The sequence below is a fragment of the Hermetia illucens genome, chromosome 6, assembly GCF_905115235.1.
Source record: "Hermetia illucens chromosome 6, iHerIll2.2.curated.20191125, whole genome shotgun sequence".
Classification (NCBI taxonomy): domain Eukaryota; kingdom Metazoa; phylum Arthropoda; class Insecta; order Diptera; family Stratiomyidae; genus Hermetia; species Hermetia illucens.
Window position 1 is genome coordinate 29,995,012 of NC_051854.1, and position 18,393 is coordinate 30,013,404.

At 38.8% G+C, this 18,393-nt stretch overlaps 2 protein-coding genes across 2 annotated transcripts in view; one reads left to right on the forward strand and one right to left on the reverse strand.

The window, feature by feature from the left end:
• The window catches only part of LOC119658593 (probable G-protein coupled receptor Mth-like 4), a 37,301-nt gene extending 35,407 nt beyond the window's left edge, over positions 1 to 1,894 (forward strand). The window contains exons 2-8 of the mRNA XM_038066053.1: positions 250 to 433; positions 486 to 597; positions 652 to 730; positions 787 to 944; positions 1,001 to 1,145; positions 1,200 to 1,292; positions 1,374 to 1,894. Coding sequence (XP_037921981.1) covers positions 250 to 433; positions 486 to 597; positions 652 to 730; positions 787 to 944; positions 1,001 to 1,145; positions 1,200 to 1,292; positions 1,374 to 1,608 — 1,006 coding nt within the window. The 3' untranslated portion in view covers positions 1,609 to 1,894. The remainder of the gene's footprint in view (positions 1 to 249; positions 434 to 485; positions 598 to 651; positions 731 to 786; positions 945 to 1,000; positions 1,146 to 1,199; positions 1,293 to 1,373) is intronic.
• The window catches only part of LOC119658591 (RNA helicase aquarius), a 131,068-nt gene that overhangs the window by 90,154 nt on the left and 22,521 nt on the right, over positions 1 to 18,393 (reverse strand). The window lies entirely within an intron of this gene.

The following is an 18,393-nucleotide window of genomic DNA, read 5'->3' on the forward strand; positions in this document are numbered from 1 at the left end:
GATGATAACGATTTTGATGTGAATCGTGAGTTTGGCTATCGATTCATCAATTTTATTGCCGTTTTTTTCATCTATTATTTCGCCACAGTATTTATTTGCAAATTGGTGTCTTTTTTTCGCCCGAAAATCGAGATTCTGCTCTAGCTATACCTTTATAGCTACTTTATACTATTTTCTAATGAAACTTTTCTTTCGTTTACTTTAAGATATGAACAATAACATAAATTGAAATCCTATGCGTAATTCTAGTTATTGCATTGGAGAAATGGTGTACGAAAATGGGACTCTCCATGAAGTCGCCATGCTGTGCTTTCAAGAAGCTGGCCAAGAAACCAGCATATTCATAAAAGGAATATTGGCATTCATCTCGGTAGCTTTTATTTGTGCTACATTGTACGTGTATAAAATAATACCTCAACTACGAGACACCCAGGTAAGTTGTCGGCTTTTCAACATTTCAGATTTAATATAAAATATACTTCTAGGATAAAGTAACAATGATTTGCATATCATGCTTGGCTGTTACGTTTACTGTCCTAGGATTTGCACAGACTGTACCCTATTCTTTCCCGAGTCCAGGATTGTGTATCACATGTGGTAATTATAACTGACTTTACAAAAGTTTACCTTCTAACAGTTATACTTTGCAAGCTTTCCTAATTTATGGGTTTTTGATGGCTTACCTTGCTTGGTTGAACATGGTCATAGCAAACGTCCTAAAATTGGTGGTGTAAGAAAGTTTGACTCCTCTTTTATCTAATCAGAATAACGGTTATTCTTTTCAAGTTTCCCCCAATGGAAGATTAAAGAAAGGAAGTGGTATATACTCAATCATGTTTATGCATGGACCATCCCAATTGTTTTGACTATTATTTTAATAGCATGCCAACATGTGAAGTTGGAAGTACATCCAAGGATCGGGGAGAATTCCTGTTGGATTGACGGTGAGAAATCGACGCAGCATTATTCTTTGCAATAACGTTAGTATGCATAATTACAGAGGAATCGCAGTGGCTCTATTTGTACATACCTTTAACAACACTGATCACTCTCAATTTGGTGCAGTTTGTCGTAATAGCTATAACTTTATATAAATATCCAAGCAATCATCTGAGTTCAAGCAAGAAAAAAGTTCTGAAACACAAGTAAGTATCTTAATTATTTGGCCTACTGAAAATAACTCGATTCAATTGCCTCAGGTGCCAGCTGTATTTCAATTTGTTTATTCTTTCGGGGATGACTTGGTTTTTCGAATTGTTTTCCTATATATTCAGGGAGTGGGAAGTTTATTGGTTGGTATATTCTATTCAAACTTAACCAGTGTTAATTATTCCTGAATAGCACTATTATCTAAACTGATCGTTTATTTTTAGGTTTATTACAGACGCAGTGAATGCATTGCACGGAGCACTTATATTTTTGGTGTTGATCATTTTTCGAAAACGAGTTCGACGGGAATTGGCTGGAAAACAAATTTGTTGGTGTTGTCGTATTCCACCAGAATGGAAGAAAATTGACAATACAGAAGATGATGGATTTTCCGATGAAACAAAATATGATAATATAAACATCAGATCTCAGACCGATCATGATGAATCACGGTCTTAGATGTGGGTCACTTTTAATTTTTACGCAAATATGTATCTCGAATTTCAATTAGTTTTAGCTTGATGTGGTAAGAAACGATATTTACTTAATATTTTTTACTAAAAACGAATGGCATATTGTTACTGTTCGAAAATGTGTAATGTAAGTATAGTAGCTTAAGCTTATCTTAACTATGTACTAAGTATGAACTAATTTACATCCAATGCATTTGTATTTATAATATTCTTCACTTGCTTAAGCTTTTCATATTTTTTAATAAAGAAAGCTACCGGAGTTTATAGTATAATTTGGAGTTTAAAATGGTGTAGTATACAATCTAGCATCTCTCTCATAAAATAAAATTAATTAAGACAACCGAATTAATGATCTGTTAGTACAGATGAAACTACGACAAAACAAAAAGGCAGGTGGACAATGCCTGCCAGACAAACGATGAAAGCGTTGGTCGTAGATAATTTCCCCAAGCGCTATTTACACAATGCTGTCTGAGAACGCTAGCAACTTCATCCATTTATTAGGAGGAATCGAATTTTTTTGGCATCAATTGTATCTAGATATAGTGTAGAATATATGGGCAAAGTGATTTTTTGATATTCGGTGTCGTTCGAAAATTATAGTGTTAAACACGTTATAAGTATCGCCGTAATAAAGCGGGTATTTATCGGCCGGAATGACGTTCGAATGACTTCGCTAAAAGTACAAGAATTGAAGCCAAGGTTGTACATGTGTTACTTGAAGAAGCCTAAGGTTTATGCACTAGATATAGCAGGTTAATGGCCAGTTAAGTTTTTATGACTAAAACTTGCATTATACTTTTTAAATGCGTTTTTCTCGAAACTGCATGTTGAAAATCGGCTGCCACCATAGCCCAAAATCTATCAAACGAAATTCTTTAAATTTTCACGCCTTATTCAGAACATATTTCTACGGTCCGCAAACTAGGATAATTGCGATTCATTCAGTAGTTTTTTTTATTAATTAAAGAAGCCTCAAAAAAATACCAAAGTTCGCTCAAAAAAGTTTAACAAGGCACCAAAAATTTAGCTTTTAATATCTTTAATAATCCTAGTTTGCCGACTGTAGTTAAGTCTGTACGTTAAATGCCGTTTACTTTTTTTCTTTAAGATAATCGCAGCGCCATCTGACATATCAGCAGAAAAAAGCCTTTTTTTGGAGTTGGGTGTATAAATTGCTCTGTATTTCAATAACCAACTATGCGATAGGGCTGGAAAAATTATTACGCATGCTCAAGATATTAATAAATATATGGCGAAAAAATTCGTATTTGTACCTTTATCTAGTTCTTCACAAAAAAAATTATAAAAAAGCCAAATAAAACGGTCTTCACACGGGATGACCCCCTTTGGCAACGCACGCAAGTGCGAATCGCGGTGGTCATGGCCGCCACGATTTGCACTTATGTGCGTCCGACACGCAAGTTGTTCACCTAATTATGGAAAACATTAATGATAGTTTGAAAAAACGGCAGTGTCTCGGGGTTCAAATCTCGCTGGTGGCAGAGGGATTTGTATCGTGACAAGATGTCAGTCAGTCAAATCACATAATAACCGTAGGCGAGCGAAATCTGACACCGAAGGTACGGTTTTGGACATAACTGCGAAGAATGGCCCTTATCTACCAACCAATCTTATCAACACGTAACCCACGGTGTTTAGAACTAATTAAAGATTTTTTTTTATTAATTGCGAATTAAATGCAATACAGTGGGACCCCTATAATTCATACACCGATAATTCGTATAAATTTGCCGGGTCCCCAGAGTCAATTTTCTTTATTCTGAATTTCCGATAATTGGTAATCCAGATATTTCCTACGAAATTAACAGTCCCTTGACGAGACGAATAGTCGGGATTCTACTGTATTAAATCATGTGTGCAGGTAATTGGTATGTTTGACATCGCTTAAAGAAATGAAGGAATTCTACTGTGAATCAAATTGGAGAAATTGATTTGGAGAAGAGTGCTAGTAGACCTTTGTACCAGCCCTTGTTGAATACTTTGTAAGACATTTACAGAAGAATCCGATGCAATAATTTTTACCCTTAAATCAGACTTAGATGTACTACAATAACCGGCGGCCAAAGGGTAGTATAGGCCCCAGGGCAAAACGTGAATTTATACACACGATGGAGCATTAAACCTGGGAAACGCTTGTTAAACCAACGCCAACAGATCTACCACCAAACCCTATCACCACCTCCACGTGGCGATTGCTACGAGTTCTTTCTTAAAGAAAAACTGGAGACGGAGAAGGAAGGGGGCGAGAAATTGTATCAACTGGTCCTCCAGATTGGGGGTTGGATAGGGCTGACAATCCTATATGGAAAACCAAAGTTACGGAGCCACGGAAGGAGTCTCGGACTGGTTTGGAAACAAAACCACGAGCCCGCCAATGAAAACGAACTAACGATTTGCGCATTTTCTCATGGAACCTCCACTCCCTGTATAGAAAAGGAGCTGCCAAGAAGCTAGTTAACACCCTGTCCCAATATATAGGATTAATATAATAACGTTGCAAGAGATGTGCTGGACGGGAACCGGTTTTTGGGAGAAAAGCCGCTATAATATTGGATTGGGGAAAAAGAAATGTCGTATTTTGTCAATAGATGGCGACAATTAAACATATCTTGTGTTGGACTTATCGCATCGGATCACATGTGCTACAAGTGTCTCTTTGATAGTGTTGTGATCGTACGTTTCAGTCTCAAGTTATAGCACCTCAAAGATGTACTCCACCAAGTAAGAAATTCGTCATATTTTACGTTTTTACTACCTGAGAGGTAAAAATGCAACGAAGACGCCAAAAAATATTTGTGAAGTTTATGGGCCCTATACTGTAACGATTCGCACAGCACAGCGTTGGTTCGATCGATTTCGTTCTGGTGTAGTGGATGTTGGAGATACACCCCGTCCTGGTAGGCCAATCGTCGTAGAAACCGACAAAATCGTCGAAATCATCCACGTAGGCCGGCATGTGTGCATTCGATTGGCCAGGAACTGCGTATAGACGGTAAAACCCTTTGGAACCATTTGCAGAAGATTGAATTTCAAAAAAGCTAGATGTTTGGGAGCCACACGACGTAAAAAAATCTCTTTGATCGAATCAACGCCTGCGATGCACTGCTGAAACGGAACGAATTCCACCCATTTTTGAAGCGGATGGTGACTGGTGATGAAAAGTGGATCACGTATGACAACCTCAAGCGGAAAAGTTCGTGGTCGAAGCACGGCGAGCCGGCCCAAACCATCGCCAAGCCCGGATTGACGGCCAGGAAGGTTTTGCTGTGTGTTTGGTGGGATTGGAAGGGAATCATCCACTATGAGCTGCTCAACTATGGCCAGACCCTCAATTCGGTCCTCTACTGTGAACAACTCGACCGTTTGGAGCAGGCGATTGACCAGAAGCGAGCAGAATTGATCGATAGGAATGGCGTTGTGTTCCACCAGGACAACCCTCGGCCTCACACATCTTTGATGACCCGCCAGAAGCTACCGGAGCTCGGATGAGATGTCCACCGTATAGTCTGGACCTGGTACCAAGTGATTACCATCTCTTCCGGTCCATGCAAAACGCTCTTGGTGCTACTAAGTTAGCCTCAAAAGAAGCTTGTGCAAACTAGCTGTCTGAGTTTTTTGCAAATAAGGAGGGGGGTTGAATAATGAAGTTGCCTTCTAAATGGCAACTAGTTTACGAACAAAATGGCGCATATTTGACTTAAATCGGATAATTCTAAGTATGTTAAATAAAGGTCAAATTTCGATAACAAATACAACATTTCTTTTTCCCCAACCCAATATATAGTATAACGGCGCTCCAGTAAATCGTGTGCTCGAACGCCGCCACCTCTCAGCCTTGATGAATATCAGAACATATAGGGGGCCAATATAGACTCGGACCACTATCTTGTGGTGGGTTCTCCGTGCTCGAATAACAAGAACAACAATACTACCTCGAATTCCCTCTGACAATCAAGTGAGAGTGAACTCTGAAGCCAACCATAACACCTGTAAGGGAGAAATGGATGCCGCAATATTAATAAATGATCTTCGCAACCATATGAAGAGCGTTATCACTGGTACGGCCACAAACATACTTGCCCTCAGTCGCAAAAGAAGTGTGAACGATTGGTTCAACGATGAATGTAAGCTAGCAATGGAACGGAAAAATACACCATTGACTTCACAGAAGGAAAAAGAGAGTCTGGGAGAAACAAAGTGGGAAATTTGATTTTCGACAGAATGGGCATATTGAAGCGATGGACTGTACTGCATAATAACCAAAATATTGGCGAGTTTGAGGTCCGGCCAACTGAAGATGAGGGACACATACTCCCACTACCAAGCATGGAACAAAACAAACCGTGTAATCCATCAGCTTAAAAATCAAAAATCGCCGGGAGCCGATGGAATTACAGCCGAACTGGTTAAATATGGAGGCGACCAGACACACGCAGCGGTTCATCAACTGATGCTCAAGGTGTGAGACAGCGAATCAATGCCTAATTATTGGCAAAGAGGCATTCTCTGTCCCATACATAAAAAGGAATAGCACAGCCAGGGTAAAACTACACACAGCTATGGAAGAATTCGGCATCCCGACGATAGGACTGGCTAGGCTGAGCCTGACCAATATACGAGGCCAGATAAAAGCAGCACGATCACTTTCGAGACTATTCAACATCAACAATGGTCTAAGACAAAGCACCATCCCCTTCAAGTCCACCCAACTATTAGATCATGCTGACGATATTGACATTATAGGAAAACCAACTCGAGATTTACAATCTACCTTTATCCGGATCGATCACCAGCAGTCAGCACCAAAAAACAAAGAAGCGACAACTTTAAATGGCACTGGTGAGTAATGAGAACAATAAAGATAGGGGGTTACAACTTTGAGACTGTTGATAATTTCTCCTATCGAGGGTCGAAACTCACAACCGATAGCAGCTACGACGATGAAATTTTTGGGCCTCCTACATAAGGATGGAGGATTCCGTAACATATATAACGACGAAATTTATGAGTGATATCACGACCGTCTGATTGTGGATAAAGTCCGGTTCAATAGGTTGTCGTGGGCGGATCATTTAACACATGGGTAAGAATGATCCAACCCGGAAAGTCTGTAGGAAAAGAAGACGTGGCAGACCTTGCCTCAGATGAAGCGATGGCGTAGGTCAGGCACCGGGATGCCTTGAGTTCCTTATTAAGGCAGGCCTAGACCGGATACCGGTTGTTGCGCCGTTGATGATGATAATAACCAAACTTGTGCAATTAATTTATAGTAAAGTGGTTAAACAACCACTTAAGGGGAAGTAATGGTCGAGATTTGCATAAGAAAAGGGGGGACATTTTCTTAACGATCATCAAGATGTTAATTTGGCGATAGAAGCCAAAAATGATTCTATCTTTATTCGGTTTACTTTTTAAACTTTTTTTTTACATTTTGATTTTATGAAAATTGTGAGGAAGCTTGAGATAAATCGAAGCAAAACTAAGGAGGATACAGACTGAAGATGACCTCCTGGAGCGACGTTTCGGAGGTTTTTCGCAGAACAACAATGAGAGTTCGAACTTATTTGGAATATCTCACCTAAGCACTTGAGTGGAACTTCTGTCATCATTGAGATCGCAACTTATGTGGCAGCCTCTGTCTTTAATGGAGGTTCTTTGCTTTAATAAACTTTATGCAAGCCTTGAGAATCAGTAGTGGGCTAAGCGAGAAGGCGAACGGAGCTGAAGAACAGACTAAAGAAGGCAGGATTCATCTTCATCATTCTTTATGGACCTAACATAAAATACACAGCCAAGTAGATATGTAGGTAATTTCGGTGTCTTAGCGTATTTTTCACTATTCATAAGCTATCTTTTGAACCATAGAAACACCAACTCGAACCGATTCCACTTGTGAACGGGGCAGAGGCTAAAGAAAAAGCACAACGGGCGTAAGTAACCGTCAACCAGTTCGGATGCGTTCTTCGTATTTCTCCATTCATAATTTAATTTCATGTTACCTTATAATAATGAAACACACATTAAGTTTCAAGTTGTACTTCGTGCTTGGGTACTTTATTTTAAACTAAATAAATATACTTAGCTCATATGAAATAAATGGCGACTCGAAACATTTTAAATTTGTAATGAAACATTTTATTGTCTGGATAACTGAGCGGTTAGAGCACGAGGCTGTCATACGGAAGGTCGCGGTTCAAATGTCACTGATGGCAGTGGGATATGTATCGTGATTTAACGTCGGATACCAGTCGACTCAGCTGTGAATGAGTGCCTGTGACAAATCAGGGTAATAATCTCGGGCGAGCGCAATGCTGACCACATTTCCTCCTATAGGGCATTGTAATCGTATAGTGTACCGTTACGGTCTTGAAAGAAGTGCTCTAACACATTTCAAGGCCCTGATCCAATTGGATTGTTGCGCCAACGATTATTATTATGATTAATGAACCAGTTTAAATTTGCCGTGTAATCGAACCTTTAAAGAACATAATTCCCAATCTGTGTCCCCAATACTTTCTGACTCACATAACATCATACTAATTTACGCCATGAGTCATAAGTGCAATTTAGCTAATTGTACCGCGTACGACAACAAATCCAAGACCGTGATCTGTTTAGATGTTCCACGAGACTGGTACTCACCATATCTTGTGGCATTTCGTCTGCTTTGATTGTTAAAGCACGGAAAATACACTTAGATCCATCTTCGAAAGTATTACCGGCTATATCGAAAAACACAATATGAAGAAGGATGATATGGTCGCTAAACACTTTGCGCAATCAAAGGTGAGCGGTGATAGTTTTAATGAGATGGCTAGATGCTGTAATGGCTTGGTGAATACCATATCGGACAAAAGCGACTGGAGAAACATCGAGAGAATGACAACATCTCTCGACAAGAAATTAATGACGATTATCAATAGTAATCAAGCTATCGAATTTGCCAATTTACCAACAGCCGGCAATTACAGGAACAACAGTCAAACGGAACTTTTAAATAAAGTCTTAAAAAAAGTTGAAAGTATTGAAACCAGTTACAACTCCATTCTAGATAAAATCGACAGCTTTTCGTCTCCTGCAGATAACGCCATATCGAACCCACTAACGACTGTTCCAGTATTGGACATTTTCCCAAACACCAGCAACAAAAACGCCGTTACTGTAACGTCGGTGGCGCACCCAAGTAAACCAGCTAGTTCCACTAGTAAAGCATCTTTCGTTGCCCAACCTCGAAGTCTTTCTCCTAAGCAGCAAATGTTACGGTTTGGTACCTATTGGTCTCGCGAAGAATGAGATAACCGACTTAAAAGGATTGGAACAACGAGTAAAGTTTCCAGAATAAGAGGAGTTACTATGACCACTTCTGATAATAATCAGACTGCAACTTTCCTCTTCCAACCCCCTCAAACTATTTGTACCGACGCGTTACGGATAGCTATTCTACAATCATGATCGAAGCGGAGACAGTTCTTACACTTGGAGAGGGATAGAATCCAGTCATTGGCAGGACAAGTGGAAAGCAACAGCAAAAAAAAAAAACAAGTCAGGAAACCGCAAGCTGGACGCTTCAGGTATGAAAGGTTTTGTGTATTTCTTTTATAAAGCCATTTGAGTGTGCATTTGCCCCATTAGAAACTAGCACTCAATATATGCATATATTATGTGAGAATATCCACTTTCGCGTGATGATATTCAAAGTCTAAAATTTTCATAATTTTGACCTGTAATAACTTTGTTAGTAATAGTGCGATTTCCACCAAACTTGACAGAATCAGGCTCTATACTAAAGCCTACATTGCTACATTTTATGATTCTAGGATGAACTTAAGGGGTGTTTGCAGTTAATTACTAAAGATTATAGTAATATACTATTATTAACTTTATTTGAACAGATATCGGTATGGAGGTATTTCAGAGCCTAGGCACCATCTGATTTTTTTCAGACTTTTCGGTTGGGTAGTTTCTGAGAATGAGTCCGTTAGAGAAATGATCAAGAAAGAAAGGAGTGGGCACTCCCCACCTTTCCAGCTAATGGCAAAACTAGGCCCGGCTTCGTTTGATATTCCACATGATTATATTTGGTGAAAAAATAATTTACACCCTTCTTTCGCATGTATGAAGACCCCATCCCACCTTAAATTCGACGTAGAAGAATGTAAGTTACTGTATGCGTGAGCGTTCGCAGTTTCCACCTTCCCACCAAATTTGGTATCAATCGCTATAACCGTCTCTGAGAAAAATGAGTGTGACAATCTAGTTGGAAACATTTACCGAGCGCTTCTACAGGACAACTAACCTCTTGTAAAAATTTCTAAAAACTCTATAGATAATCTTGGATGTAGATACTTAGAGAACCAACGATTTACGAGTGTTCGCTTGTTTCTTGCGTACATACATGATGCGCATGAAAGCGGCTGCATTGACAAAAAAACGAGCCTCAAAGTATTAATCCAACAGGAGGGTCTGCCGACTGACGTTAACTCTTTGCGGAACTTCTTGAATCCTTATCACCAAGAACTTGGAATGACTCACGACTAGATCAAACGTGACCTCGAAACTTATCGCTCTTTCGTTAACTCAAAAGACATTTCCCGGTTACAAAAGTCACGTGAGTACCAGAGAAAATATTATTCCTAACAACAAATCGCCTCTCAATGCACCTAGATTTATCTATCAAAACAGAAGTGGCATGAGAGGGAAAATAAACTCTTCCTTGACGACAAATCTTGCCATTTCAACATACTCGCTTACACGTGGCTGAATCACTCTTTTAAAAACGAAGAAATCCTTGATAGCAATTGGGCAATTTATAGAACTGACCGTAATTACATCCAAACGGGGTTACCAGGGGAGGAGGTGTTCTTATCGCCATTCAAAACTCCTTTTCAAATGAACTTGTTACAACCAACTGTGGTAATGTTTTTGAGCATACCTTTGTCAAAGTTTCGTTATACAAACATTATTTGTATATTCTTCTTTTTCTTCGGCCTTTGTCCCGTTCATAAGCGAGGTCGGCTCGTCGTGATCGGTTTTTCCCATTTAGATCTATTAAATGCCTGATCTGGGTGCAATCTCGAGACTTTTAAATCCCCATCCAGCGTATCAAGCCATCGTTGTTTCGATGTTCAGACCAATCTTGACAAGTGAGCACGAACTGCGTGACCATACCATCGAAGACGCCTCTCTTGCAATTTTTCCACGATCGATGCAGCCCCATAACGATTGCGGATATCCTCATTTCGGATGTGATCAAAACGTGTCACACCAGTAGTCCAACGCAACATCTTCGCCTCCATTATCGCAAGACGTCGTTCATTGTTTTTTATAGTCGACCAACACTCAGAACTATAGAGAGCAACACGACGGATGAATTTCAGTAAATTTTAGATTTAAGACCTTCGTTGTTACGTCGATCACAAAGAACACCAGTTGTGGAACGCCACTTCATCCAGGTTGCGTTAATGCGTAACGCAATTTCATAACCCAGTTCTCCATTGGCTGATAGCGTTGACTCGAGGTATTTAAATTGCTCAGTTCTGGGCAGATCACTACCGCTGACAGTGATTGTGCCTGTTTCATGGGGATCGGTCGTTAAAATATCAGTTTTGTTTAAATTGCGTTGTTTATGTACCCCAGCTCCGATGATACTAGTTATAGTGACGTATGTAGCAATATTTGCTCCGTAATCGCTTCCTTAAAAGAAGAAGAGAATTATTGTGCTTGGAGACTTCAATCATCCCAACAACAGGCTTATTGTCGACGAAAATGATAATCGTATTCTACCAGTGAACCTCCTAGACACAACCGATTTCAATCTCATTAGTACATTTTATGCAATGATTTACAGCAGGTTAATCCGACTTCTAACCAAAATGACAAATGGTTAGATATGATCTTCACCAATTTTTATGATAAAATAGTTGTTAGTCCAACTATTGAAGCCGAGAATTTTTTTTCCAATACAGTTCATCATTTCCTATTACAGTTGAACTTTCACCTACAAATCTTTGTTTTACTCAATCGTATAATAATCAAATTGTATATTTTTCAAATGCTGATTATGGACGCATTAAATATTGTCCACTGTAGATTGGGCAACCCCTCTATCATCGCTAGATCCAGATGTATTTATATCTTTCTTCAAGGTTATTTTCCACGCCATCAATATTCATGTGCCCAGAATAAAGAAACGTAACACACTTGCAGAGACCTGGCTAGACAGTCAACTAAGACATTCAAGAAACCAAAGAAATAAACTCTATAAGGCTATTAAAAATAATCCCAACATCGGCGAAGACTCAAAGAAGGAATATGATGAGCTAGCCAAAGCCAAATTTCCGAAAAATCCCGTCATGTCCATAGGAAATTTGCAACTTATTTGCAGATCATTTCCAAAACGCATACCTTTAACCTAAAACCCCGAGCTCCTCTACACCTCTGATTGATAGTTCAACCACCCTTATTAAAGAATTAGCCACTCACTCAGGAGGACATCGCTCAAGCTATACGAGAGCTAAGTAGTAATAAAGGACCTGGCCCTGACTTAATGCCACCGCATTTTCTAAAGCATTGTGTGGACCAACTATTGATTTATTTGCATATGATTTTTAATTAATCACTTTCAAAAGGTATCTTTCCGTCTCTTTGAAAATGCTTCCATCTCACACCTATTCATAAAAGCGGTAATAAGCAATCAGTCGGCAACTATCGGGGGATCGCTATTTTGTCAGCAATCCCCAAACTCTTCGAGAAATTGGTTTCTATTATAATAAACTCACGCCCATTGCCGACCCTCTTCTCAACGAACAATAACACGAGTTTTGAAGGGGCAGATCGACTGCATCAAACCTCATAATACTTGTTTCTGAGGTCCTCTGTGAAATGAAAAAGGGATATCAAGAAGAACAATCTATATTGAATTTAGTAAGGCTTTTGACAGGGTCGACCATCGAATATTAATTAGCAAATTACACAACTTTGGTATATCCGGTCCAGTTTTTAATTGGCTTTGCTGCTATCTTCTTGATCGAACTCAATTCGTCAAATACCAAGATCATATATCCAAAAGCGTTTTCATGTCTTCTGGTGATCTATAGGGCAGCCATTTGATCCTCTTCTTTTCAATATATTCATATCTGACCTATCACGATCATTATCGGATATCCTCCATTTTTAAGGCTTTGTGTAAAATAAAACCTAAAATTGATTCGCTCTCTGTCTGTCACATGCACCTTTCTCCAAAATGGCTAAACCGATCCGAACGAAATTTGGTGGACAGATGGAAACTATGCAATCCCACGCATACAGCGAGTGTGGTATAAATTTAGGTGGGGTTTAAAGAGGGCTCCCCATACATGCAAAGGGGGGATTCAAAAAATGTTCACTGGATATAGTCGTGTAGGGTATCAAATGAAAGGTCTCGATTAGTATTTTCCGCAACTGATATTAGTTTTGTAGTGAATTGTAAAGTATGCGAGCGAGGAGTCAAAATGTACGCTCTTAAAGTGAGACAGGACTCATTTTCGGAAAATACCAAACCTAAAAATACAAAAAAATCAGGGTGGTGCGCTTAGATGCAATCTAGACCTCAAAATATGTCCCATTCCGATATCTGCTCAAATAAACTTACTAATAGTATATTACCAGCTTTCAGAAATTTACTGAAAACGCCAAAGCTATAGCAGTTCAAACTTATCAATTTGGCGCGAATTAACTGCTTCCAAAGCCATGCAAATAAGAAGCTGACGTTATAATTAACGAGAATAATTGACATTCGAATGAAATATTAAAATTCCATTCATGAAGAATCTACTTCTAAACAGCCCTTTTTAAGGTTTTGTTTGTAAAACAAAACCTTATTAAAATCGGTTTACTGTCTGTCTGTCTGTCCGTCACACGCATTTTTCTCGGAAACGGTTCTAGCGATTGGCACCAAATTTGGTAGAAAGGTGGGAACTGTGAACGTTCACGCATATAGTGAGTTATATCCTTTTACGTTGAATTTAAGGGGGGGTCCCCATACATGCAAAAGGAGGGGGTAAATTTTTTTTTCATCAAATATAGTCATGTGGGGTATCAAATTAAAGGTCTCGATTAGTACTTTTCGAAGACGGTCTTAGTTTTGACATTTGTTGAAAAGGTGGGGGGTGCGGGGGGTTGAAAGTGGTCATTTTTTTAACGAACCCATTCTCAGAAACTACTCACCCGAAAAATCTGAAAAAAATCAGGGGGCTGTCACTATATGGTGCCTAGGCTCCGAAATACCCTCCATACCGATACCTGTTCAAACAAAGTTAATAATAGTACATTACTATAATTTTTAGTAATTGACAGGAAAACCCCCCTTAAGTTCACCCTAGAATCACAAAATTTTGCAACAATATAGGCTACAGCATAGAGCATGATCCTGCCAAATTTGGTGAAAATCGCACTATTACTAACAAAGTAATACTAAGTCAAAGCTGTCGCTTCTCTGCAAATTCGAGACTATGAATGTCAATATCACTTGAAAGTGGCTATTTTCACATAATATATGCATATTTTACGTGCTACATGCTAATGGGGCAAATGCACACCCAAATCTCTTCATAAAAGAAATAAACAAAACCTTTCATACCTGAAGCGTCTAACTTCCGGTTTCCCGACTTGTTTATATATTATATTATTTGCTAATAATATTAAACTCAGAGTCTGAAGTGTACGGGGTTGACTATTTCCAATCCAGGGTTTTCCATCAAATGATTTATTTAAATCGCTCTCTAAAAACTAGAGGACAATTGAATTTTCAACTATGTGACAAGGAGCTGTCATGCGCTCGTCGCTTCTCACATCTTCTTCTTTTTCTTCAGCTTTTGTCCCGTTCACAAGCGGGTTCGGCTCGTCGTGATCGGTTTCGCCATTTTGTTTTATCAAATACCTGCTCTGAATGCAATTTCGCTTTCAAATGCCCATCCCGCGTATCAAATCACCATTGTTTCGGCCGGCCTTTTGGTCGCTTACCATTGACTTCGATGTTCAGAGCAATTTCGGAGTTTCTCCACGATCGATGCAACCCCATATCTATCGCGGATATCCTCATTTTGGATGTAATCAAAACGTGTCACGCCACCAGTCCAATGTAACATATTTGTCTCCATTACCGCAAGACGCCATTCATTGTCTTTTATAGTGGACCAACACTCGGAACTATAGAGAGCGGCAGACGGACATTGCGGAAAATTTTAGATTTGAGACGTTCGCTGATACGTCGATCACAAGGAACACCAGTTGTGGAATGCCACTTTATCTAGGTCGCATTAATGCGTGAAACAATTTCATTGCGCGATGACTGATAGCATTGACCCGAGATATTTAATTCGCTCAGTTCTGGGCAGGTTACTGCAGCTGACAGCACTGAGCAATTTAAATATCAAAAACGGAAATACAAAACCTTTTATACCTTTTATAAGCGTCAAGGTTCAGGTTTCCTGACTTGTTTTTATGCTGACGGCTTGAAACTGTACCATACCATCGACACACACTCTGATGCAGTCTTTCTTCAATCTAAGCTCCAATCCCTTGAGCAGTGGTGCAATGATAATAATTTACATCTTAATGTAGAAAAGTGCCAGATGATATACTTTTCCCAGGAAAAATACAATAAATAATAATTCTTACTATCTTAACAATACCGAACTGAATAGAGTTTTACGTTAAGTGTCTGTAAACTACTCAGGAGAATATTTATAATGTGGTGTGATCATCTTAGATACATATACAGCTTCTGGAATTGGTTCTATTATTTTACGATTTCTTGAAAAAATGTGGGATGTCTTTATCATTTTTACCGGCACTTTATAACCAAGCCCCACTTGGACCCTATTCTCTTTATTCAGCACCTTGTAGTCTGCATACCAATTAGAATTAAGTTGAGCGCATCTTAAGCCTAGTCTTCGTTTTCCCGCATTCAACTCGATCTTGAGAGAATATTCATCTTATGAACATAACCAGATTGGTCTGTTCATTATGTATTGGTAAGCATGTGGAGAGAGAACGCACTTAAGTGCATAAGATGGATTTAAAACACAACGCGAAAAAAAAGATACATTCTTTCATCTCTCTCGATTTCATTTGGGTCCATATGAAAGAAAGAGCTAAAATTGTCCACTTTGCCTCATAGCAGTTAAGTTCCCCTACAAAACTCTGATGAGTGTGGTAGAATAATGGAAGCCGGTGAGGTATGACCGCGCGATGACGCCGATCTTGTACACAGGTAACAATAATTATTGTTAACACAGTCACAACTGAAACTCGCCAGTTATAGAGCGATGTCTGTATCCATGTGTTCATGACAGTCTGATTTGTTTCTATATCCTACGATACATCAGTGGTACAACATCTTCGCAGAGATCACTTCCAAAATATAATAGATATATTAGCTTAATTGAAGATGTAAATTGGAATGGATTGAAGTACACCATGCATATTTTGAGATAAAAAAGAAATAAAAATGCTATAATTTATAGGTAAAATGATAGTATTTGGAGTGAAATTTTGTAGCAACTGACTCATTTTCAAAATGAAGTAGAAAACCTGAAATCAGAAATCAGGGGATATGTTAAAACATCCTATTAGGAGTTGTGTTGCCGGAAAAATAAAAACCATAGTGATTGCTTATATTTATGGTTCGTAGGCAGCATCAAATCGAAATTCTGGAGTCTGTAGAAGGAATACTACGCGAAACTGAAATTGATGTGAATTCAAATAAATTAATTTATAACAAGGAAGAACAAACTGTAAACGCGATTATCTCAGGATCGTGTTTTTTAAAAGTACCTTCGCGGTGGGCACCATTACTAAAAAAATACCAATCTAATCAACACCCAATTTATATTATTTATTTATTATGATAATAGCTAATCGCTGCATGAAAGATTTTCCATTTTTTTTAAAACATTTTTTTTTAATTTAAAAATATCGAAAATTTAACACCTGGGGAAGATGAACATTTTGCTGAAATCGTCGCCACATTTTTAAAGTTCGTATTTTTACAAATCCTTCTTTTCGGTGACTAGACAATACAATATATGTACTAACAAACGCTTTTTGAAACTATGATTTCAGATGAGCCGCGTATTGAAAGATTGTGTCCCAGCGTCTTGTGGTAAAGGAGACAAAGATGTTGCGCTGGACTAGTGGCGTGACACGTTTTGATCACATCCGAAATGAGGATATCCGCGATCGTTATGGGTTGCACCGCTCGTGGAAAAATTGCGAGAGGCCTCTTCCGATGGTATGGTCACGCAATTCGTGCTAACGAAAATTCATTTGCCAGAAGTAAACGACCAAAAGGCAGGCCGAAACAATGGTGGCTTGATACGCCCTATGGGGATTTAAAAGCCTCGAGATTGCACCCAGATCAGGCATTCGATAGAAACAAATGGTAAAACCGATCACGACGAGCCGACCCCGCTTGTGAACGGGACAAAGGCTGAAGGAAAACAAGTCGGGAAACCGGAAACTGGGCGCTTAAGGTATGAAAGGTTTTGTTTGCTTCTTCTGTGAGTATATTTGAGTGCATAACTATCGCATTTGTATGTAGCCCGTTATGTATATGCATTTAGCATGTCAGATTTAATACTTCAGGTTGTAAATTTACACGGTAAAGAAAACTTTGAGTTACTGTAACTTCGTTACTAATAGTATGATTTTGATCAAACTTGGGGATAATATGCTTTATATTATATTTTATACTACTACCAACTATAACTCTGGAATAAACTTAAGGAGGGTTTTACTTAATTTTCCCAAAAATATGGTAATATACTATTATTAACTCGATTTGAACTGATATCGATATGGAGAGTATTTTGAGGCCTGGGCAGCATATAGAGGCAGCTTCATGATTTTTTTCGGATTTTCGATTGGGTAGTTTTTGAGAATAAGTCCGTTAAAAAATCATCACTTTTCACCCCTCCCACTCTCCGCCTTTCTAAAAAATTAAGACCGGCTTCGAAAAGTACTAATCGAGACCTTTCATTTGATACCCCACATAACTATATTCGATGAAAACATTTTTACACCCTCCTTTTACTTGTATGGGGACCCCCGCTAAATCTCAACGTAGAAGGATATCACTCAGTGCATATCTGGGCGTTCACAGTTCCCACCTTCTCACCAAATTTCGTGTCAATCGGTATAGCCGTTTTTGAGAAAAGTGCATGTGACAGACAGACAGACAGACATTGAACCGATTTTAATAAAGTTTTGTTTTGCAAACAAAACTTTAAAAAAGAGTGTCCCAGCACGGTATTGCCAAAAAATACTCCTGGAAAACAACTGTAAAACATTCTTCTTCTTCTTTTTCTTCAGCCTTTATCCCGTTCACAAACGGGGTCGGCTCGGGAAAACAGCTGTAAACCCGTCATTTTTAAACATTTGTTCTTAAACAAAATTTTTTCCCGTAGCCCCCAATATACATTAATAGATGTTGTTAACAGTTTTTAAAATAAATATTTATTATGCTGTCGAAAAAAATCAAGAAATTGTTGTCACATCACTCACTGCATCTGTATGTAGCCCCTTAAGGTGATAAACAATTCTATTAAAGGAAAATGTTCTGTGGAGAATGATATTGCTATACAGATTTTATTCAACTGGCTAGTGAACAATAGTGGAATTGAGGATAGATCTCAAATGCAGGCTACACCCGCAAAAGTTTACGCAACACTGACTCCAGGGACAATACAACTTGTTCCAAGTTTGACTC